General features: G+C 28.9%; 1 protein-coding gene across 1 annotated transcript in view; it reads right to left on the bottom strand.

Annotated features, from left to right (window-relative positions):
- The window catches only part of LOC107466502 (uncharacterized), a 31,493-nt gene that overhangs the window by 862 nt on the left and 4,829 nt on the right, over positions 1 to 25,802 (bottom strand). The window contains exons 4-5 of the mRNA XM_052254354.1: positions 486 to 620; positions 297 to 362 (exon numbers count right to left, since the gene is read on the bottom strand). Coding sequence (XP_052110314.1) covers positions 312 to 362; positions 486 to 620 — 186 coding nt within the window. The 3' untranslated portion in view covers positions 297 to 311. The remainder of the gene's footprint in view (positions 1 to 296; positions 363 to 485; positions 621 to 25,802) is intronic.

Genomic DNA, 25,802 nt, shown 5'->3' with positions numbered 1-25,802 from the left:
AATAAACCAAAGCCATGCCAAAATGTAAATCGATACAGCTATATTCGATTTAGTAATGTTGGTACTAAATCGAATCAGCCTAATTTGAATTAGTTTGAATTAGTATGTATACATGTAAATCGAAAGGGATTGTTTAGACGTAACGATTTTGGCTTTGGGTGATTCGTGTAATTTTGGAATGCCTTTGGTTTATTTGGGTGTTTTGTCCTAATTTTTGCGTGAAAAAACAGTATTTATCACTAATAGAAAAACAATTTTTAAACTAGAAAACATGCTAAGAATTACGAAATTCAAACCTGAATACTGTTCCACTAGGCCAACTTGATATCTTCCAACTTGTTCATCACCTCTTCTTCTAGCAACTGTTGAACATTTCAATTATTAATAAAACAAAAATTGCATTTTAAGAAAGAAATTACAGACATTTAAAATAAATAGATCAGATCATGTGAAAAATAATAAAATAAATTATGTAACTTATAAACCTTGTTATTTGGAGCAACACTGGTCGTTGATGGGTCATTAGGAACATCACTAAGCTCTTTTGATGAAATTCTTTTAGAAAATAGTTGTTGAAACATATCATCAGGTAGAAAAACTTTTGCATACAGTGGATTTAACTGAAAAAATTCAGTAATAGACTGTGGACTAAGAAAGTCGTCTAGTAATGGATATTGATTATCTTCAAATAATTCTTCGCTTGCAGAAATTAGTTCATGAGACACATCAACATCATAAAAAGTATCATCTTGTTCTAATGGAATGCTTCTACAAAATTCTTCGTATGACCTAGGAAGTGGTGGCAAATCATTTACACAGTCTTCTTGATTCTCCATATATTCCATAGTTAAGAAAAAAGATGTAGAAAAAACTATGCACCACTTGAATTGTTAAAGAAGGAGACAGAAGAAAAAGAAGATGATCAACAGTTGAAAATTATAGATTTTCTTAGCTTATGGTGTGTATATATATAAAAGTTCTCTTATCTTTAAATTGTTCGAACATGCAACAAAAAATAAAGATATGATAAGATAATCATAATAAATTAAACTAAAAAGATAAAATCTTTTGGTTAGGATTTATATTAATTTTATCTTAAAACAGATTTATTAAATTATCTTTTACTTCACATAGAAATAAGATGTACAAGTTACTGTCTAATAAAGCCAATTACAAAATCTAGTTTAATTGAAAATTTATTTTAAAGGGGATATATGTCAAAATTTGGTCTTTGAAGAACAGAATCAGTAAATAAAAGGTGAGAGAAGTGGGGGAAATCACCAACGAGTGGCTGTTAAAGAGCTGATTAAGAAGTTAATCATTCAACAACCCAGCAATTACAACACAGCAACAAACATTACAAGAACATTTGAACAAAAATTTCAGAAATTAAAAGGAAGAAGAAGAACCGAGCATTCAGCCATCAGTAACCAGAGAAAAATTAAAAGGAAGAAGCGAAGGGGAAAAAGTGAAAGCAGGGCCACTAACCTTCGACGGAGACACGGACGGCAAGCGGCGACCCGACGGCGAGCTGCTCCAAGCCACGAGGATGGGGGCGACGTGCCGAGCTACCTGGGTTCCGGACAGGGGAAGAGGAAGTAGTGGCGGCAAGGAACCTAGGGCTAGGGTTTTGGTTTGGTGCTGAGTTCACGAATGATTTTTTGTGCTCTAAATAACTCCAAATACTACATTATAAAAATCTACTTTTCGTATCGTATTCCTTTTCAGAGGTCTATTTATGGCATTTAAGATACATTACTCATTTCTGTAATTTTCCTTTAATTTGTTGATAAACAATTATTATTATTATTATTATTATTATTATTATTATTATTATTGGGGGGTGTTTGGGAAAAGGTGTGCTGAGTGCAGACTGCTGAGTTGCAAACTGGTTTTGATTTTCGTTTTTTTTAAAACCGATCGGTTATCGGTTCGATCCAACATAAAATAGTTGAGAATTTAAATTAGTTTTATCCTAAAAATAAAATTGATTTATTAAAAAATGGTGAATATCTATTTACTTTAATATGATTGAAAATTTTATTTTAAAAGAAATATTTTTGTGTTTATTTTTAGACGAAAAATGAAATTAAATTTAGAAAATGAAATTGGAGGAAGAAGATAAATAAAAATTCATTCTGTATTTTTAATTTAAAAAAAATCTATACTCTTAAATTGTTTTTATGCTTCTAATTTAAAAAATATATATAGGATGATAAAACTCTTAATTTTGAAAAAATTAATTTGGTTTAATTTGAATGAGAAGAAAATTTGGAGAGTTGAATACCGAACAGATAATAAAATGGCTTTTTTAACATCGTTGGCGGCAATGACAATCATTATTAAACTAAATTAGGTTTCTTTTAAATTAAGGTATTGGAGAATATCATTCCTACTACACCATTTTTGTGTACTATTGTTGTATAGTATTTCTATATCCTTTGTAGATGATGATAATGGTTGCTATTACCGCCAGTAATATTGTCTAATATTTAACTTTTCAATTTTTCTTCGTACCCAGATTATGAAGAGAGACAAAGTTTGTCGGGATGCGACGAATCTTATAAAATTAGTAAAATTAACTCAACTTAAACGCCAAAAAATATATTCTATAAATTAAAATCTAATTAATTTTTTGGATAAATAATTTTTTTATTTTAGAATAGAAAAATATCCTACAAATAAGCTTCTATAAAAATTTTAAAAAATAAAAGATTACCAACAAATAAAAGTGAAGCAAAACCACGAGGAAACTAATGCACTTGTATCCCAATATATTATCATATTCACAAAAAAAATTTAAATTAATCTCAAAAAAATATTCAAATTGGACACTTTGCCTCCTCATAATTTTTTATTCGATAAATATCATCGACAATTATTCTTATAAAATAAAATAATTCTTCCATCATTTTAAAAGAATAATAATTTATCTTATAATGATATATTCTTTTACTAAAGTATTATTTTATGATAAAATTTATTAGGTTTTATTTGTCTAACATGCGTATTAAAAGTTTGATTGAAACTAACAAAAATTCATAAAAACCGTAAATTTTTAAAGAATAAAAATTTGCTAAATACCAAACTATACAATCTAAAATTCGTTGAACCAATTTAAGTGTTTCCGAACCTATTTAAGTATTTCTTCAATATTCACTGCTACCAAACCTATTTGCAGCCACCATAAATTTCACACCACTTACATGTCTCTTAGATAATCTGTATTTAATCCCATCCTTACAAGATACCTAGGATTATCATCAGTTCTAAGAGAGCACCAATTTTCATTAACTTCACAATTTCAATCAGCACCTCTACAACTATCAGACAATACGGTCTAGTAAGGAAACAGCCAACTGGCTTCATTCTTTGAATCTATCATATTTATTCATTCTTTCAGGCTTTCAGCTATCTTCAATCCCGAAAATCACTGACAAATCTCACTTCCCAATCAGCGTCTACTTTTTCTTGTAATGCCAGAAACACAGCAGAAAGAATGAACCTTAATTTACATTGGATTAACAAGTGTTCACCCGTTTCCATCTCCTCCCACATTTCTCAATCATTCACAGCCTGTATACATTTTACATTTTTCTAGAAAAAAAAATAATGTCAGGTTCAAACATTTCTTCAGCAAATGTTTTTTACCTTCTTTGTTCTATTTTGAGTGGAAAGAGTCCCTGAAAAGGAAAAAGAAAGTTCTCAAAACTTCAGATAAATCATGCTTGTAGAAAGGCCTCCAAGTATTGATTTGAACAGTTCTTCCTATTCTTTCCTTTACTGTACATAAAGCTTGTTTCAATACCAGTTCTTTTGAAAACCCTCTTCCAAATTAATTGTCTATACAACTATACCCAAAGTAATTTTTAACAAAATAGAGCTAGATATTATTAACTTTTGTGTTGGTTACTTCCCTATAAGTTGATTCATTGTAGAAAAACTTAACAGTGAAATATTACATAAATAAGACTCAATACTTGACCTGAAAAAAAACTTAACGGTGAAATATTACATAAATAAGACTCAATACTTGACCTGAATAAAGGCACTGCAACTGAAGTGTTTGGTTGCTTCACTTGTCTAAGAACTTACAACATATTCACCGCCATTTCTTTGCTCCAGTTATTTGAAATTTTGGATCTAGCTCCATAGGCTAATGTCTATCCTGTTAACTGAACTCCATGCTCTGACTAGTCAAACATCACTTTTTCGTAAAACCATGCTATGCATAATCTATATGGAAGAAAATTAGTATCAACATACAATGAACATTTGATTTTAGAACTTCAATTCTAAATGAAATTTGTTTCAATTTTAAAATGAAATTTTGTTCCAATTGTAAAAGAGGTAACATGAGTGACAAGATATAATAAAACATGTAGCCAAGCAATTGTTTGATTTTACTCGTTCTTTCCAGTATCAAATCAAACTGTAAAAGGGTAATATGCTAAATTCAGGTGGCAATAGAACTCAGCTGTTGGTGTTAAACATCACCGACAAACAAATTTACATCTAGTACATTCCTACTACGGAACAATCAATAGATGTTCATGTTCTAACCAAAGGATTATTACCCAAGAAGAATTTTGATAGCATAAAAAGCAAACTGTCAGTGAAGGATATTTTGATTGGATGTCAAGAACGACATCAAATCTAATTAGATTCCCTAATTTCTTTCATGAACCTTTTTGCTAAATAGGATTACTTGTGATATTCTTTCCTTGTTAGTTTAGCTTATTTTTAGGAAGTTCTATGATTAGAAACATTTCCTTTAGTTTAGGATGATATTTCATGTTTTCTAGTTCTTCGTATTTCTATAATCCCTCTATAAAGAGAATGATTTTCTGTAGATTTGACATAACACAATATACAAACACTTGAAGTATAATAAATAAATAAATGTCATAAATAAATATAAACTAAAGCATCATCGTTTCATAACCAATGGAAATTGTAAAATTAGCAGCAACAACAAAACCTTATCCAATTAGATAGGGTTGGTTACATAGATCAAGTATCATTGAGACTGTTAACATGTACATTTCTTTTGACTAGAAAGGCAAGTTGTCTACAAACCATAAATATAACTAAAAGAACATTAAGATCACACCTAAATAGTGCAAATTTTTCACTGGTAATAGCTCTGCAAGCAAGCAAGCCACACTCTAGCTACTGGAAATTCTTTTTCCCAGAGTACTTAACTATCTACAGAATATCTGATCACCGATATTGTTATGCTGTTGAGACCAAACATAGAATTGAATGTAGTTCGAATTGGATATGAGAAGAAAGAACGCATAATCAATTAGAAAGAATTACGATTTGTGTGAGAAAAATAAGCATTGAGATTGGAAAATAAGTTGGTCTATGTTTCTTAATCTAAATAAAAAATAAAAAAATAAAAAAAGAGAACGGTGACCAATTTCTAGTCATTCTACAACTTTCACACTAAGATCAATTAGTTTGAAGCCCATTATTGCAATGTACATCCTCAACCCATTATGACACTACCGAAAGTACAGATGGAACTGTCAGAAGAAAATGCAGATAAAACTACTGGAAGAAAGTGCAGACAAAACTGTCAGAAGGAAACGCAGACAGAATTACCAGAAGAGAACGTAGACAGAACTACCATAAGAGTGGCCAACTGCCGAAAAGCTACTGAAAAGATAGCGAACTGCCGAAAAACTGCTGAAAAGTGACAAAGTGCGAATAGATGACAAACTATCAGAAGGTAACCAAAAATATATGATTTCTTCATGAGAATAAGTAAGTAGCGGATGAGCTAATCGATGAGGTCAGAAAAGCATCAAAGTATTGACAAAATAGAAGAAAAAAATGGCATGAAAGAAAAATATGAAAAGTACGGTGATTTCACCAGAAGAAAATTAACTTATCCTCCTCAAGGAGGATACCATGGCTCTGATACCATGTTAGAAAGGGAAGAGGGAGCAATAGGAAAAAGGTTTGTGAATATTCAAGTTGTGTAGAAAGATACAATATAGAAGGGTATTTATAGGTGATAAGAGAATTGAAATAATAAAGACGTAATATCCTATATTAAATATTCAGATGTGTTGAATAATGCTAATTGATCTAATTGATCTTAGTTATACTCTAACAATTATACTCAATTAATTTATATACATAATATTAAATTGTATGATACTTAAAAATCTAATTAAATCAATTAGTTCATATAATTAATCCATCGTAATGAATTGTATTTAACGAGTTAAAAGAAATAAATCAGGAAACACTCTCAGAAACATGCCACGTCAGTTTTATCATTAAGTGCAAAAATCCGATTTTTATATGATAGAATAGATAGATTATCAATTTTCTAGTTGTTGTTAGTAATAAATATTAATATATATGTACATTGTTGTCAAATTTGCGAATTAATTCATAAATTTGTACGAGTTTATATAGTAGAATAAAATTGACTTATACATAAATTGATCTTGAATATATTGGGCTAGACTCGGCTGGATTCAGTCAAACTCGCGAGTCCATATAACCGACTTAACAAGTTTGCATTTTTTTCCCCTTTTGTCCAAAAGGGCATCGTTTAGACAAAAAAAAAACATATTTCCTCTAGGGTATAATTACACCACCAAAGAACTTAGACTCGCCCCTCGCTCACTTTGCACTGTTTCTCTCAAGTCTCACTTTCTCATTATTCTACATTGCCACCGTTCTGCCGTGCTACTGCCGTTCGTATACTTCTCTTACATCTGTTCTGCTTTGCACCATTGTCCCCGGGTCCCTGCCTATGTTGCTCTCTAGTCTGCATTGCTTCGTGCCTCAATTATCTGCAACTCCACTGCGTTGCCGCCATCGCTAGTTCGCCTGCTTTTCCTACAGACTCCTACCTCTGCTCTATTTTGCGTCATCGTGAATATGACGCTCTGGCTTTTGCATGATGTCTAGCTCTTTGTTGTTGTCTTTCTTTCATGCTATTGCTGCCGTTGTTCTCAGTCACAGCTAGTTTTCTGGACATCGTTCTCCTCACTTGTGTCGGGCGTCGCTGCATTCAGGTAATTTTATTTTCAAAAATTTTATTGTTTTAAGCTATTACATATTAGAATTTAGTCACTTAGATTTTACGAACTACAATCTTAATGTATTATAATTTATAATTTTGATTTTATAGTTTAAAGAATTATGATTAATGGTTGAAGACTATTAGTAATTTTACAATTTATAGAATTATGAACATGTGAATTATTATGATCCTGTTGGTCATGTCAAACTTAAAGGAAATGATATTTCTAATGAACAAAGTGAAAATGATATTGATGCGAGAAAAAATAAAAATATTGAAAGATTTCAGTTTTAGTTTATTAGAACTTTTAGTTGTGTATTTTATGATGTATTAATTGCATAAGTTCAGACTCGTGAATTTGACAATTTTGTATTTGTATATATGTATTTTTTGGTTAAATTTATTTATTTATTAATTATATTTGTTAATATATATTTTCGAAATATATTAGAATATTTTTTTAAAGATATTTTCAATAATGAAATGAAATGAGTTAGTGGTAATTAATTACGTTAACTTGTAAAGTTAATATTAATATTAGGTTGGAAATTTAATATTATTATTAGTATGTAAGTAAGTTTAAATTAAATCTAATGTTAATATTAATAACTTTGTGTAAATTTAATATGAATAGCAAATTTAGTATAATCTTAATGTTAATAATTAATATTTTGTTTTACTTTGATTGAAGTGTTAAATATTTGTCTATGTTTTATAGGGTTCATGAGTGTTGACCTGCAACCATCTACTTCCACCAAATTCATATAACTTTTAATTGTGGAGCCTTTTTTACGTGATACTGGCTTTTATCTCGTAGCATAAATTTGAGTTATAGCTCTAGTTGAGAGGTGGTACTTAGAGACACATACTTTCTATCTCCCGGTTGGTGAGTGTGTCATCACCTTGGAAGATGTGGTACTCATTCTTGGCGTTCTAACAGACGGTCTTCTGCTGACCGGTGTAACCATGAGTAATTACGAAATATTAGAGGCTGAATGCGTACACCAGTTTGGAATTACACTTAGGAAAGCTGATTGTAGAGGAAGTTTCATCAAGTTGACGTGGCTTCGAGACCTTAAAGAGCGGCTGTAGTTGAATGATCAACTTAGTATAGAGAGGTATGTGAAGTGTCACACCATGTTATTTGAGACAATCTTATTTGGAGACACATCTGGGACAACGTGCATTGTAAATTTCTGTCATTGCTCCACAACTTTGCTAAGATCAAGGAGATTATTAGTTGGAGTTTTGCATGCTTGGTTCACCTGTGCAGAGCGCTATGTAAGGTTTCTCGTTTTGACTGTAAAGAGATCGATGGTCCACTGATGTCGTTGCTAAGCTGGGCTTAGCATCTACTGTTTCTCGCTTCGATTCTTGGTGCCCCCATCGTTTTGCGCTTACTAACATGTAATATTTAGTCGCCATTTTTCTTACTCTTGTATATTCTATTAAAATGTTTAGCCATGAAGTTTACTAACCAAAAGAATCATGTCAGGTGGCGTAACTGTGAGCCTGCTAATCGACTGTGCAGATTTCACCCTGTTGCTCACTTCAGGAGGTTTTAAATGAGATGCAAGAATGGCAAGTACGTTATAAACAAATTTAAATCATGATTTTCATATGTATTTACAATGAATATCATGTTTCTTTGGTGAATAATCCTCTGCATTTTATATATCGTGTCCAGTCCATTTGGGAAGCATATGGTGTTGATCACATTTTGTATGTATTGAAAGAAGAGCTATAAAAAGTAAAAACTGAATGTGAATTATTGTATCTCTCTTCTACAGCACTGATACAACTATTTATAAGAGAAGAATGTATACAGAATTTAGCTGCATAACTGAATACAGATACACTAAACCATTATTAACTAAAATTGGTTACACTAAGCTCAGCCTCTCTTAACCTTTATCATTTATACCTCCCTTCAAATTCAAGAGTGGTTTAGGAACTACTCTGTGTTTGGTTTTTTTCTTCTCAAACGTTGTTAGAGTGAGTGGTTTGGTTAATATGTCTGCAAGTTGTTCAGTTCCTAGTATGTGAACAATATGCAGTAGCTTTTTGTTCACCTTTTCTCTAACAATTTGGTTGTCTAGTTGAAAATTTTTGGTCTTATAATGGAGGATTATATTAGCCGTGAGTAAAACAGTACTCATATTGTCACAAAAATATTGTTGGAGCAGTTCTCAGCTTGACATTCAGTTCTTGAAGAAAATTCTGGATCCAAAATGTTTCAGGCTCGCATGCAGCCAAGTTGCAAAATTTAGCTTCAGTGGAGGACCAGCTTATAGTAGCTTGTTTCCTACATGATCAAGAGATTAAATTAATTCCTAAAATGACACAATAACCAGAAACAAATTTTCTATCTTCAAGATTAGCAGCCCAATCGGAATTAGAGAAGGCATAGATCCTATAATCTCCACAATTGTTGACGACTAATCCATGATGTTTAGTTCCTTGTAGATAACGCAAAATTCTCTTCACAACCTTCCAATGAGAAATCAGAGGATCGTGCATAAATTGAAAGACTTTACATACAACAAAAAATAATTCAGGTCTAGTTACAGTAACATATTGCAAAGCTCTTACAACAAATCTAATCAATGTTGGATCTTCAGAAATTTTAGACCCTGATGAGAGGAGTTGAAGAGAGGAAATCATTGGGGTTGGCATAGGTGCAGCAGTATTCATTCCTACTTTTGATAATAATTTTTTGACCTATTGAGTTTGAGAAAGATGTAATTGTCCTTCAACACTGTTGTCCACCTTATTACCCAAGTAATGTAGTTTTCCTACATCCTTGAGAGTAAAAGCATTATTAAGAGAGTGAATCATGTTCTGGATTTCATCAGAATCATTGCATGTTATGATGATATCATCTATATAGCATAGAAGATAGATTATAGATTTCATGTCATACTTAATAAAAAAGAAGTATCTAATTTTGTGTTGTTAAAGCCAAAAGAAAAGAATGTCTGACTTAACTTAGTGAACCACTCTCTTGGAGTTTTGCTTCAAATCATATAAACTTTTGTTGAGTTTGCAAACTAGATTGGGTGATTGTTGATTAAAACTGATTGGTTGAGTCATATATATGGTTTGATGCAAGTCTCAATTTAGAAATGTATTATTAAAATCGAATTGTCTTATTGTCCAATTTTGAGAAAGAGCTAGAGATAGAACAAGCTTGATTATAGCTAGCCGAATGACAGGGCTAAACACCTCTTGAAAATCAATGCCTTCATGTTGATGGAAGTCCTTAGCAACCAATCTTACTTTGTATCTATGTATAGTATCATTTGAATTTTTCTTTACTGCAAACACCCACTTGCATCCTATTATGATGGAGCAGGAACGAGATCCCATGTATTGGCATGAATTAGAGCCTTGTATTCTTCCCTTATAGCTTCAGGCCAGTGAAGTATAGTTAGAGAAATATGTGGAGATTTTGGTAAAAGATCTTCCACTCTTTTATGCTCTAATAATGCTAGCAGTATATGATTTGGGTTTAGATATTCCAGCTTTGGCTCTAGCTGTTATAGAATGGCTATTTGTGGATGGCTCTATAGGAGGATGGCTCTATAGGAAGAAGGTTAATTTCTATGAGTGATATAGGTATTTGACCAGTCAATGGCTTGGAGAGTGAGACTTTTGTATTTGAGATAGTTGTAGTAGTTTGATTATGAGTAGTAGTAGGGGTTTGAGAAACGGATGAAGAAAGGGGGTTATTTGGAGTTGGTGGGTTAACAGTGATTTCTCTGGTGATTGAAGGGATACTATTATGATTAGGGATATTAGTCAGCGAATTTGATGACTTAGAAGTGAATAAGGCAGTGTATAAAAAATTGGTTTCATTAAAAAACACATATCTTGAGACATAAACCTTTCCTGTAGGTGCAAGACACTTGTAACCTTTTTAGTTGAAAGCATATCCTATAAAAACACATTGTTGTGTCTTATAGTCAAACTTGTATTAGTTGTATGGTCTAAGGTGTGGATAGTATGCACTGCCAAACACCTTTAGAAAAGTATAATCTCACTACAAGAAAAAAACAATATTTGTAACAAAAAAATTGTTACAAAAAATCGAAATTTTGAAACAAAAGGATTTTGTAACAAAAAAGGGGTCGTTGTAGTATGTCCCGTTACAAAAAATTTTTGTAACGAAAAATGGAACTGTTACAATTCAAAGTAATATTTTGTAACAAATTTTTCTGATACAAAAAATCAAAAGTCATTACAAAAGTGATAAATTTTGATCTTCAAAATATTTTTTGTAACAATTTAAACTTTTGTGTCATAATATTTTGTTACAAAATACTACTTACTTGTAACATTTTTTATTCTTAGTTACAAAAATAGAAAATTCATTTTAAAATATTTAATTAAATAATTGATATATCAATTAATTTTCTAAACACGCTAACTTAACATTTATATAATATATAATCATATTTTTTTGGTGACTATAATATATAATCATATAGATAATTAGAATATCTTACATGTCATTAAGATTCTTTTACAATAAAATAAGTTCTACAAATTTAACTAAACACAACTTTTTCCTAACATAAAATTGTATCATATCGAATTTATAATTCTTGACTCTTCTAGCATATTTCAGTCAATATAAAGTCTAGCATGTTGGCATCAATTTTGTACCCCTGCAAATATGAGCAATGAAAACCAAAATTAAAAACCACATATAATACTATCTTCATTAGAGTAAAAATAAAATTAGAACTTACAAGTTAAAATGAACTCATTCTTTAAGAATCTATTCTCAAAGTTTAAAACTAGCCAATCAAGAATGCAAATTATCAAAAATTGACAATTCAATATATAAACTCGGCCTAATTAATCATAATTCAATTCATTAAATTTACATAAGTATCAACTGTCTAAAAATCACTACAAAGCACAATTTCCACCAAAGTCCTCATAACAAATATATTTGACTTTTGGAAATAGTTTGGAAATAGAGAAGTATAGCATGAATGAAAAAATAAAACCGAATAACAACTTGACAGCTAAGCCAGACTATCTTGAACTTTCTTGACAGATAAGCCACACTAATCCAGAGATCTCTTTTGCCACTTAACTTACTTTTATATGATTTTTTAAAAACCGGCTACTGATTTAGTACACTTCATAAAAACAGCAAACAGTAACCAATTTAAAAAAATCATATAAAATCTATTTTTTGTTGGATTCTCCTAAATTTTGGTGTAGTTGAACTAGAATTATCCATCTTTCATCTAGTTCAAGTCCCAGAGAATTTTCTCTTCTCTAGAAAAAGTTATGTCTCTTGAAATATGGTTTTGTTTTAAAGAAAGGATACTATCACAGCAGTGAACAGCCCTGCTTCCAGAAAGCACAACTTTCTTTACAAAACTCGAATTGTCCTGAAATTTGGACATAAAATACTAGACATCCTAATATTTTATCCCTCTTTAGTTTCACCTCCAAAGAGTTTCAGAGTATTGAGATATGTGGTTTTGAAGTTGCTGTTCCAGAATTCGGACAGCAATATTTCTGCAGAAAATGACCATTTTCTAAAAATCATATCTCCCAAACCACACATAAAAAAATTCTAAAATTTTAGAGGAACAATCTAGACATATCAAAGTTTTATAGAAAAATAATTTTACCCATTTTGAGTGGCTAGATTGCTACAAGTTTTGTTCACAAAGTGCTATCTGAAACTACATAATTCTGCAACATGTAACCCTAGGTTTTGAGAGGTCAAAAATTGATTCCTAGCTTTTCACGCACTCTAACCTTGAATTGTAACTTTCTTTTACCTATTGTGACTTGTTGAAAAGATTAAATTAGCCCCAAGTACTTAGGATTAATAAATCACCATTTTTGGTCAGTTTTCACATTTAAGCATACTCATATGAAATCAACAATTTTTGCATTATTCAACACAATCCAGCCACAAATCACTCAAACAATTCACATATATTATCATTAATTTACTGCATCATATATAACAAATAGTCCAACATCATCTTGAGTAATCATTAGCATGTATCATCAATTAATTCAATCATGAAACTTAGCTTTTAGCTTTCAACAAATTCTGCATTCTAACAAACAGAATTTTCAGCATCATCATCATTTAATAAATCAAAGACAGCATCATTCAATTAGTTTAAACAAAAAAAGTTTTCTAAAGTTGCAACTAACTTTTGATTTCTTAGCCCCTTTCCTAGCTAGTTTTATTTCTTAACTTCCATCATTCTCAAAGGCATCATGCATGGTATTTATTTGCACACAAAAAGGTATAAATAAAAATTAACTAAATCAAAATAGTAGTAACATCACAAAATGAGTTGAAATACTAAAATATATATGATCATCAAACTATTCCAAAACAATAAAATATATTTGAAACTCGTATTAGAATTTAGATTTGAAACAACAAAAGTAGCTTGAATAGCAATCACTAATTAAAATTTTCTTAGCCAATATCATTTGGTGTGAAAAGACTAGATTCTACTACCATATGAAGAAGCCATAAAACTGAAGGATTACAAGTGTTCATAACACGCGGCGGAAGTAATAAAGTAATCCTATTGATCTATTTTGTGCTTAAAATTTTATTGAAATAAGATGGGTTAGATGCCAATACCTGAGTACCCTAGTGAATGAAAACTTTCTCCTTCGATAGTATGAAGATACTATGTGTATCCACATCGAGACTGATCCTTGTTGTCAACTTCTTGACCAATGGATTTAACTGAGAAATTTCTTGCAACTCCTTGAACCAGCAATTCTTCACTAAGAATTGGAATATTTGTGTATGTGGAGGTAAAAGAGAAAAACTTGTGTTTTCTTTCTTTTATTATATACACATATATAGTATGAGATTGGTGACTGATTTGTGAATCAAATTACAACTTAATTTGAAACAAAATCAGTTAGGATCTTATCCATATTTAAAACCCATCATAGAATAAATAATTAATTATTTAATATTCTCAATTATAATATTATTATATTCATGGTGCTAGCAAAGAATATAATAATACTACATTTGAATTAATATAATTATTTATTTGATCTAATCAAAATAATAATTAAATGATTATTTACCAAGGATTAAAACACTCGTTAGTGTGTGACCCCATAGGTTCAATACTAAGCAGGTAGTATATTAGTTATACTAAATTTACTAATCAAGGTTGGCATCTAGCAACGCTCTTTGACGACCCGATAGTATGTAGTAATAATATTTTTACTAAGAACCCAAGATGAACAAAAATACAACTCCTTCCATCTTTTCAGCTCTTGGCTAACTTTTAGAATACGATTTGATTGTCAAACTCTAACTTGTTACCATTATTATAATGAATTATGAATGACTTAAGAAACCCATTTCTTAATTTATTCAAACCCCTTGGCCAAGGCATTGTTTATTTCATTCATTATAATCGTAGAGCTCAAACTCATTACCATAGTTGATAGATTCCATTTTGACTAATCATTAATTCTACAAGAATTTAAATCATACCCAATGTCCATTCAACTAACACCGTAGGGTATTAGGTGTCCGGAATCAAAGTATAACAAATACATTGTTAATTACTATGATAGTCGCAGGTCAAAGGAAAATTCTAATATTATGTTCATCATAAGAATATCCTATTGACAAATATACGGTAATTATAACCATTAGGAATTCTTAGAGTGAGTCAGTTCAATGGTTATATCTCTATATATACCATTTATATATATAATTTATTAAGGATACTATCATAAATTATAAAAGTTTATTTTTACAAAAAGGAATAATAATAATAATGATAATAATAATAATAATAATAATAATAATAATTCATGATAGTATTTTGTTGGACATACACACTTATCTCCAACAAAAACCATTAGTAAGGTACTTTTAAAATCAGATAACAACTTTCATATAACTATAATTAACAAAGAGAAAGCTACTTACAATTATGTTTCTCTTGCAGTTTGTTGCTTGTTTAATAATGTATACATATTTTTGCATGACTTTAAAAATAGAACAATAAAAAAATTATACTATATTATCTAAATTATATTCCATTCATTGAGTCAAGCACATAATTACAGAATCCTAATGAAGTTCCAATCTCTTAATCTTCAATTCTTTAACATAAAAGCAAATAAGCACACACACAAATAAGCATTCAGCCATAAACCAAAGAAATTCACAAACACCTCATAATCTATTCAATTAATCCATCATCCAAAACATCTAAAAATGCTATCATGAAAAAGTAACTACATGACAATAAGCATTCCAAAAATGTTATCATGTTTATTTGAGCTAACATCAGTAGATTATCAACTAACAATACAGTTAATAATACTTAAATAAATTGCACTTACCTTCAGCAGGGAAGCAATCGAACCAGAATAGACCATCAGCAGAGAAAGGAAAGCCAAATCAGACCAGCAAAGGCAGAGCACGATGCACAGGACGCAGAGGAGCAGAGATGACGGAACGGTGACCACGAACGGCACCGACGACCACCACCACAAAGGCCACCACGACAACGACCACACCACACAGTTACGACGTACAAGACGGGATGAAGACCGCCGAAGACCACGACTCCAACGCACACGACACGACGGCAGAGTAAACGATGGTAGAAGAGGAGAGGAGACGAAGATGAAGCGGACGGTTCACTACCGGAGGCTACGCTGGTGTTTCATCTTGCCACAGGAGCTCCATTGTGCTTAGTGGAGTAGACGGCACAAAGATGAGTAATGAGGCGCGAGTTAGAGATTGAACACTTAAGGTTTTCTTACGGATTCACCCTATTACTTTTTACATTCTTGCAACTTGGTAACTTAGTTTTTTTTTCTTTTATATTTGATTATTGGAGTTTATAAATATAATTTAATTAATTTTTTTTATGTTTTCACAAATTGTTTTTTAGTTAATATTAAAAATCTGATTATGAATAAAAATTATATATTAACTTTTTTAAAAAATATAAAATAATATTTACAATTTTTAAAAATTAATGAATACAAATAATATGTAAAAAAATTAATTTTTGAAATAAAATAAAATAATTCAAAAAAATTATATAAACAAATTTTTTTTTTACTTTCAAGTGTTTAACATTTTGAAAAAATAATTTGTTATAAAATATACTTACATTTTGTGACAAACAAATAACTTGTTACAAACAATATTAAATTTTGTGACAACTTTATTTTTTGTTACAAAATAATTAGAGTTTTTGAACAAAAAAATATTTTGTTACAAAATATTACGAATTTTGCAACTTCTTTATTTTTTGTTACAAAATATTATAATATTTTATAACAAAACAACAGTTCGTTACAAAAATTAACATGATTTGTAACAACTAAAATTAGATTGTTACAAAATATTATCATATTTTGTAACAAATTATAATGTTGTTACAAAACATTATTCTTCTGTAACAATAACCAATTATTATTACAAAAAATTATTTTTTGTAACAATTTTAAATTTAATACAAAATTTTTGTTACAAATGTTTTATTTTCTTGTAGTGTCTAGTTTGACTGAAAAAAGAAGCTCATATGGTGATTTAGCATTCAAAACAGTGATTGGTAATCTATTTATAACATAAGTGGAAGTGAGGAATGCTTCATATAGTAAATATAGCAAAGGCATGGATGCTGAGAAGAGCATTAATAGACCCATTTCAGTCATGTGCCAATGCTTTCTTTCAACTCTGCCATTTTGTTCAGATATACAAGAGCATATTTTTTTATGACTGATACCTGACTCTGCAAGAAAATCTTAAAAAGAGTGAGGGAGATACTCTTTACCATTATCAGTTTGAGGATTTTTAATTATCTGACTAGTCAAGTTTTTCATAATTGCTTTATAGCTTTTTAATACTTCAAAAACCTGAGACTTAGTGACTAACAAATAGAGGCGTGTATATCTTGAAAAAGCATCAATAAAAGTTATATAATAATGAAAACTAAGATGTGAAACTAATGGAGAAGTCCCCAAATATCTGAATATACTAATTGCAAAAGTTTAGTATATTGTGTTAAAGAATCTGTAAATGATAATTTATGCATTTTTGCTTGCATACAATATTGAAAATTGAAGAGAAAGAAGAGGAGTTAATTTTATTGCTAAAATGTATATTACATTGTTTCATAACTTGTTGAACTGTTTTAGTTGTAGCATGTCCAAGTTTTATATGCCATATATTTTAAGAATTGTAAAGAGCAGAATACGACATAGAATTCACAGGTTGCGTAACAATTTTTGGTACAGATACATTTAGAAATTCATAGATGCTATTGGTTTAGATTCCTTGCAAGAGAGGTTCCTTAGTATGTTCGCACTTTACAAAGCAAGAATTGACATGGAATTCAAAGAAAACCTGATTATCCTTAGCAAATTTAGCAACACTTATAAAATTCTTTGTTAAATCTGGAGTATGAATTAATTGGAATAAATTGAAAATACGATTTGAATCTTTTGCAAGAAGTAAAAAGTGACCTATATGAGAGATATGCATACCTGTGCTGTTATCTATTTCAACCTGATCTAGGCCTTGATAAGATATACTTGATAAAAGATTGGATGATCAGGTTTGAGGTGATGGGAAGCAGCTGTGTCAAAATGCCATGAATCACTAGAAACAGAAGAAGGTATAACCAAGAATGCAGTTAGATTATGAAATGAAGTTGAGCGTGGTGGTGGAGTGGAGGCTCTAAATGGTGAAAAAGATGCTGTGGATGATGATCCAAATCTTGGTGCTTGTGAATTTGTAAAAGAATGAGTGGATTGTGATCGAGATGGAGAAGTAAAAGATTGATCAAAACTATAACAACAATACTACGGTAGATGGCCAATTTTTCCACAAACTTGACACTGTGGATGAGAATTTCAAAAATTGCCTCTGCACCTTCTAAAAAAGTGGCCACCACAACCTTTCTTTCCCCCAAGATTAGCTTGTGATAGGTGTGCTTGTCGTGCAAGAGATTCAGGTCTTCTATACTTATCCAGATAGTCTTCATGCTGAACAATAAGAGTCTCTACCTCAGATAAAGAAAAATGTTCTAGTTTCGAAAAAATGGTAGTGTGCAGTATTTGGAAGTCCTCATTGAACCATTAAGAATGATGTCAATTTATTCTTCAGTAGTAATGGAATTACCCAAGGTAACAAGAGAGTCATAGATATGCTTGATCTTGGAAATGCACTCTGAAGCCTTTAAACCTTGCTTCTTTATTGTCTTGAGAAGTACTTTAAACTGTTTTATCTTATATTTTGTGGATTTAGCAAAATAATCCTCAATCTTTTACCAAATCTCATAACAGAATTCAGATCCTATCATTTTATTATTGAATTCTTAGTCCATAGATGCAAACAAAAAAGAGATGAGATTCTAATATTTTTTGTCTACATTAATCCTCATCTGATGCAAAATAAACTAGAATCGAGTCTTTCTTCAAGTGAGATTCAAGGTCTTGGCCTCTAATGGCTGCCAAGGCTTATAGTTGCCAAGTCTTGAAATTGTTTTCATCAAGTTGATTACTAATGGGATTCTGAAACGCTTTGTCTATGAATGGGATCGTTGGTGGGGGCAATGAGTGCATTGTTGTTAGGTTGAGCCATGGATCAAGAATAAATCCTACTATGGATACCATGAAAGGAAGCTACCTTCAGTAGCTGAAGTCTCAAGGAACGACAGAGAGAAAGGGAATAAAGATGAATTAAAAGAAGAGTTGTAAAAACTGAATATATGTATTATTGTATCTCTCTTCTACAACACTGATACAACTATTTATAAGAAAAGAAGGTATGCAGAGTTTAGCTGCATAATTGAATACAGTTACACCAAACTAATGTTAACTAAAATTAGTTACACTAAGCTCAGCCTCTCTTAATCCTTATCCTTTATAAAGGTGTCCCATATTAAGAGAGATATGGACGGTGCACATGGCAAAATCTTGATTGGTCCTAAAAATTTTGATTGGTCTACAAAGCACCTTTTTGGGTAATGCAATGGACCAATCGACGAAGTCATGTTCTTGCTGAGCTTCCCATGCCTTTACAACATCCACTAAATATTTACATGTATTTGTACCGTGCGAAATATGGTAACCACTTAAACCTGACCGTGTGTTACAAGAAAATGAAAAAGACAATGTAATAGGAGACTATCCACCTGGTGAACCACATGCACCTCCACCTCCACCTCTACCTCTACTAGCACCACAAGATCATCCTTAGCAGTTCTCTGCCTCATATATTCCTCAGACATATTCCACATTGCAATTTACGTCATCATACCAACTACATGAATAGTAGTGGCGGGGTGAACCACATTTGGAGGTAGGGGACTCAAGTTCGTACAACCGGCCAGCTGCTTGGATTCATGGTTTCGGATCTAGGCCAATCACAATCATCCCACCAACAGGACATCCTTATACCCCCACCAGACACAAACGAGTGTACTGGCGTCGAGAAGGAGATGATTGGATTTGAAACTTTAGTACTGTGATTCATCAGACCACTCTGGAGGTAGATTGTCCATTCATTCGAGCAGAGTGACGAAAGTCAAGGGATCGTAAATTACAAAAATTTTTGTCGTATCTCAACGAGTCTAATTGAGGAGGCCACAATTTATATAAATACACAATTTATAAGTTTCATATAAGTACATAAATTATGTTTTTAATTTCTTTAAATACTAGTAAAATTAATTATTATAATTATTAATAATGAATAAATAAAACTTATTATAATTATAAATCTAATAAATAAGTTTTTATGTAAAGTAAAAGATAATATAATAAACCAGTTTTAAGATAAAATTAATTTAAATTAATTTAAGATCTGGAGATATTAATCCCACTAGAACCTAGGATTCTGATATATCGAATTGTTAAAAGTCAATATGTGTTATCAAAGATAAGGATTAGGTTCTCACACAAAAAAAAAAAGAAAAACAAAATCATGTATGTTTTGAAATAACTATACCAACATGCTTGATGTTTTTATTCCAGTATCTAAACTTTTAATTGTTGTGGGCATGTAAATTTTTCTATGGAAGAAGAGGCAATGCATGAGAGATCAAATTTTTTTTTTCTTTTCAGTTTTATTCATACTTGAGTTTCTTGTAACATTGTTTAAGCCGTAGAAATAGAAATAGAAAAAGAAAAAGGAAAAGAAAATCAGTGCTTTAGATATCATACTAACACTAGTGATTCATGCCAACTTATTTTTTGTGAGCCGTATTGATGACATGCAAAAATAAAATTTGCTTCTTAAATATTAAATACATTAGATGTTTTTTTCATACTCTTTTAGTCTTAACCTCATTATTATTATAAGCATACAATGTAAAAAAATTGATCAAGAGAAAGAATAATATGCAGCTAATCCTTCATAGAATAAACAAGATTTATTACATTGCTTTTGAATAACTATTTATAGGCAATAATATATAATTAGACTCGTATAAAATGATTTCACATTAGTGCGTGGTTAAAAAAGATTCAAGTTTTATTTATATTATTTTCTTTCAAAATGATAATATCTCTTTGCGACTAAGTCTATTGTCCCTGTTAGATCAGTAACTATTTCGTGTTAAAATAAAAATATTATAACTTTGTTAAATTTTTGAAAATCTTATTGAATTCATTTAAATTTTTATATAAAAATATGATAATTTTTATTTGGATCCCTGGTTTGTCAATTTTCAAAGTTAAGAATATGATCATTATTTTGATAAATAATATAATAAATTAATAGTAGTAATACCAATAATGAAAACATTATTGTTTACAGGAGAACAGTTAAAAAAAAAAAACATAAGAGTAAGAAACAAATAACAGTTAAAAAAAATAACATAAAGAGTAAGAAACAAATAACATTGGCTTAACAGGAAATACAATTATATTCCATTTATTATTAGCAAAAGCTATTAGCGAAAAAATCTATTAATAATAGAAAAAAGCTATTAAAAAGTTATAATAATAATTAAAAAACTAGAAAAAACTATTAAACAAAAAAGTGTTTTTACAATGATGATAAGTTTTTTTAAGATTTGATTCTAATTTTTATTTTATTTCTCTCTTCTCCTCGTATAACTTGACAAGAAGAGAGATGGAATAATTTTTCTTTAGAACTAAAATTTTTTTTATTTTATTTCAAAAAATTTCAAACAAAATAAGATGTCTAAAATCTAAATCTCGGTTTTGATTTATAAGTAACACTTTTTTTAATATAATTTTAATTGCATGTACCAAAAATAAGTAATACAACATCCAAACCCAATTATGTCACCATATACAAGCATTAAGTTACTTCTTTTTTTTATTTAATTGTTTGTTTGAAAGAAATATAAAAAAACATATTTATCATTTATAGAAAAATAATTTTTAAATTTAAAACACAAGAAATTATTCAATTCAAATTTGAATATAGTTCTATTATGTTAAGCCAACTTGATATCTTTTAATTTATTCATCATTTTTTCTTCTGACAACTGATATCAACATCAACATTTCAATTATTGATAAAATAAAATTTGCATTGTAAAAAAAAAGTTGAGGAGCTTTAAAATAAAATAAACAATAAAATAAAATAAAATAAACTATAAATTAAGAACATTCAGTAGCATTAAAGGATTGGAATTCTATTTTAGAAAAAATTCACACACGCTTATATCTCAGCAATTTTCCGAGTCTGTCACCAGTTCTTTTTTGAAAGGTTCCTTTCACATTTTTTATATTTTTTTTTACCATTTTTATAATTTTTATTTATGCAATTTATTCTTTCAACAAATTTAAATTCAGTCTTTTTATATTCAAAGTTTATTTTTCATTCTCTTTATTTACTTTGCAACAAATTTTATGTTTCAAACAAGTTCATTTATTTTTGAAGTATTTCAATTTTATTTTGATTTCTTAGTTTCTCATTTAAAAAAGAGTAAAGTATCGTTTTTATTCCTAACATTTGGGTAAGTTTTAAAGTTGTCCCTAATATTTCAATCGTCCTATTTAAGTCCCGAACGTTTTAAAATTGACTTCATGTTATCCTGTCATTAGGAATCCGTTAACAGAATTGACGGCAGGATAAAATTGAGACAATTTTAAAACATTAGGGACTTAAATAGAACGAAAACGTTGGAGACAAATACGATACATAGAAATAATTTTTAATTTTATCTTTCAATAATATCAATTTTTTCTTGTATATAATATTCAATTATTTTTTAATCACATTAAGTAAATTACACTTAATCACACTACTTTCATTCTAAATAATTTTTTTATATTTTTTTATTAACTTATAACTTTAAGTGTAAAATTATAAAAAAATAAATTTATTTAGAATGAAAGTATTGTGATTAAATGTGATTAAAAAATAATTGAATACTATGTACAGTAAAAAATTGATATTATTGAAGGATAAAACTAAAATTTATTTCTATGTATTATTTTCGTCCCCAACATTTTCATCCTATTTAAGTCCATAACGTTTCAAAATCGCCTCAATTTTGTTTCGCCGTCAATTCTGTTAACAAATCTCTAACGGCAGGACAACACCTTGCTTCTTTATCATAAAAAGAATTGGTAATCACAAAAGAGAAGTAAATTTTGTTCCCATAAAATAGACATTGAACTAATCAAGATTTACTAAAAATCTGCATAGAGTTAGAATTTAAATTAATTTTATCCTATAACTGATTTATTAAACCATCTTTTACTTCATCTAAAAATAAAAGGTACAAATTATTACTTCGTAGAATCAACTGAAAATCTTTTTTTATTTTTGTTTAATTGAAAATTTGATTTTAAAGCTGATATTTTGTGTGTTTCTTTTTAAATTAAAATTTGAAAAAGAAGATAAAATTAGAAAGTGAAATTGAAGGGAAAAAATCGAATATTTATTCTATTCAAAAGTATTTATTTTGCTTATTACAAGAAAATTCGCAAAAATTGAAACAAAATATTTAAATTATATTGGATAACAGTATAAAAATTTTAAATTCAGAAATAATACAAATAAAAAATTATACTAAGGCAAATATAATTCTTTTTTTATTTTTTTAACTAATATTTCTGTCAATTACTTGAATTACTTTCCTTTTTCAAAGATAGATCATATATTATTGAATTAAATTATACAAGATATATAATTAATTTTTTCTTAGTAGATGAAAAAACTTTAACATTTTAATATTTTCATTTATTAAAATATTTACTGCTAATAAAACTTTAAACTTTTATTATATCATTTGTATAAGTTCTTTTAAGTTCAAATTTTATAGACTTGTAAGTTGTAACAGAAAAAAAGAAGATAAAAAATAATAAATTAAAATAAATAGATAATATCTTTTAGATAAAAAAAAGTTGTATTCATATTATTTTCTTTTAATAATGATACTATTTTTTTTTCTATATAGCTAAGTCCATTATACATGTTAGATTAATAACTATTTCGCATTAAAACGAGAATATATAAACTTTTGAAAATTTCGTAAATCTTATTTAATTCCGTCAAATTTTTATGAAAAGACATGGTTTCACTAGTACCTCAATTTCAAAAAGTTAAGGAAGTTTTAAATAATTTTTTTTATTCAATTAATGGTACTAAGCAGTAAATATTAACATAAGTGCAAAAATATTTCGATAAAATAATTAATAAAATAATACTAATAATAAAAGCACGGGTAAAGAAGGTATTTAAGAATATTACTAGTATTATTATATTATTAATAGACAAACATCAAATAAACAACAAATAAGAGGTATTAAATAATAAATAAAGGGACACTCTACTATACAGATTGGAGTGGTATAGATAGAGAATATAAATTTTTTTTATAATTATTTTTTATTATTTTATTGTTATTCAAGATGTGAGTCCTATTTTTATTAATTTCTTTTTCATCCTATTAAAAAAAACATCTATAAACTTACATCTGTACTTTATAATTCACCATAAATAAATTGCTTATATATATCGTTGTACGCCAAAACGATTTACCAAGTAAAGGAAGTTAAACAATGCACAAATCGTTCTAATTCAGAATTAAATTATCCTAAATAGTTGTGGTTTGCAATAATTTATATAAAATATATAAGTAATTGAATTTAATTTAGGTTAGACACATGATATTAAAGATAAAGTTTTATTCAGGTGTTTTACCCTAAAAACATTATTGCTTGTCTGAAAAAAGAGCAAAAATGTATATATAAATTAATTGGAGCCAATATTATATATATCTACCAAAATAAAAAATGTTACAAAGATCTAAGTATTTTTATGTAATTTAAATGAGACTCATTCAAATTATAAAATTCAATATTAATTCGAAGCAGTGCAATTTAAATTATGCTTAAACGAAATATTTTAGTAATTCAAACGAGGTTGAATCGAACTATATACACATGAATACAATTCTAATTTGAATTGGACTAATTCGAATTACCACCAAGTAGCAGTCCAGCCCAAGGTAATTCGAATTGGTCTCATTTAAACTACCAATGGATACCCTATAAATATAGTTCGAGTTCAGTTTTTTTGTAATGCATGAAATATAAAATATATATTTTTTTAATTTTTAAATTATTATTTTTTTAATAAATTTACTTAAATTATATCACACAAAATATTTTATTTCATGCAAAACAATTAAAAAAATGACTTAAAAGATGTTTGGAATAATATAAAAATTAATACTATAAAAATTTGTAACGTTCTAATAACTTAGGTAAATACATGCATGTACTCAAATTTTAAATAAAATACTCTATATAATCAATAATAGTTTAAAAATTAAAAAATATTTTATTCTATGCAAAATAATTTAAAAAATGACTTAAAAGATGTTAGGAATACTACAAAAATTTATAATGTTTTAGGGACTTAGGCAGGTAGATGATAAAAATATATATTTTCTTAATTTTTTAAATTATTATTAATTATGTAGAGTGCTAGTGCACTCCAGGTAAAGTAGGGAGTGCAGCACTCTTTAAAAGTTAACATATTATCAAAAGTGATCAGGTAAATTAAATTTATTTATTATTGTTATTATTTTTTTTGTTATGAGGTGAACAAACAAACCGACACTAACAAAAAAAAACTAATTCGCTCGTTTAACAGAGGGCTATCTTTACACCAAAAAAAAATTCAGAAAAATTTAATCGAATTCCTCCGTTACTCTGTTATTGTTGATGTGATGTCTTCAAACATTTTCACTGTTTTGTTTACTAGCAGGTGTTTTTACTATTGTTCTGTCTAGCCATAGATTTTGACGCTCTTGAACCCACTTCATTCCACCTCTACCATAAATGGACCTTCAAAGTCGAAAAAATTGCTGCCATAGAAAAGGAAGACGCTGTCTGTGGCTGCTGCTAGTTGGCTAACTCCAAACTGATTTTGTAGAAGAACCAGTCTCCATGAAGGCGCCATGATTCTCAGATGATGACGCAGTTAAAGCACAAAATACATGATAGTTATAACAAGTCCATTATCTTTTATTTCAAATTATCCTCAACTTGTACGTAATAGAATGAAAAATTAAAATATAATTTTATTTAAACAATTATTTGTATTATTTTTTATTAATTTATTCAAAAAATAATTAAATTTTAAAGCTAATTAGTATAAAATATTACAGATATAGAACTAAGAAAAATTTTTATTTGTATAAAAATGAGCCTAATAAATAATTATTCTATTTAATATATAATTAAGAGTACT

Source organism: Arachis duranensis, chromosome 9 (assembly GCF_000817695.3).
Source record: "Arachis duranensis cultivar V14167 chromosome 9, aradu.V14167.gnm2.J7QH, whole genome shotgun sequence".
NCBI classification, from domain to species: Eukaryota; Viridiplantae; Streptophyta; class Magnoliopsida; order Fabales; family Fabaceae; genus Arachis; species Arachis duranensis.
This window is presented reverse-complemented; position numbering and strand designations above follow the sequence as displayed.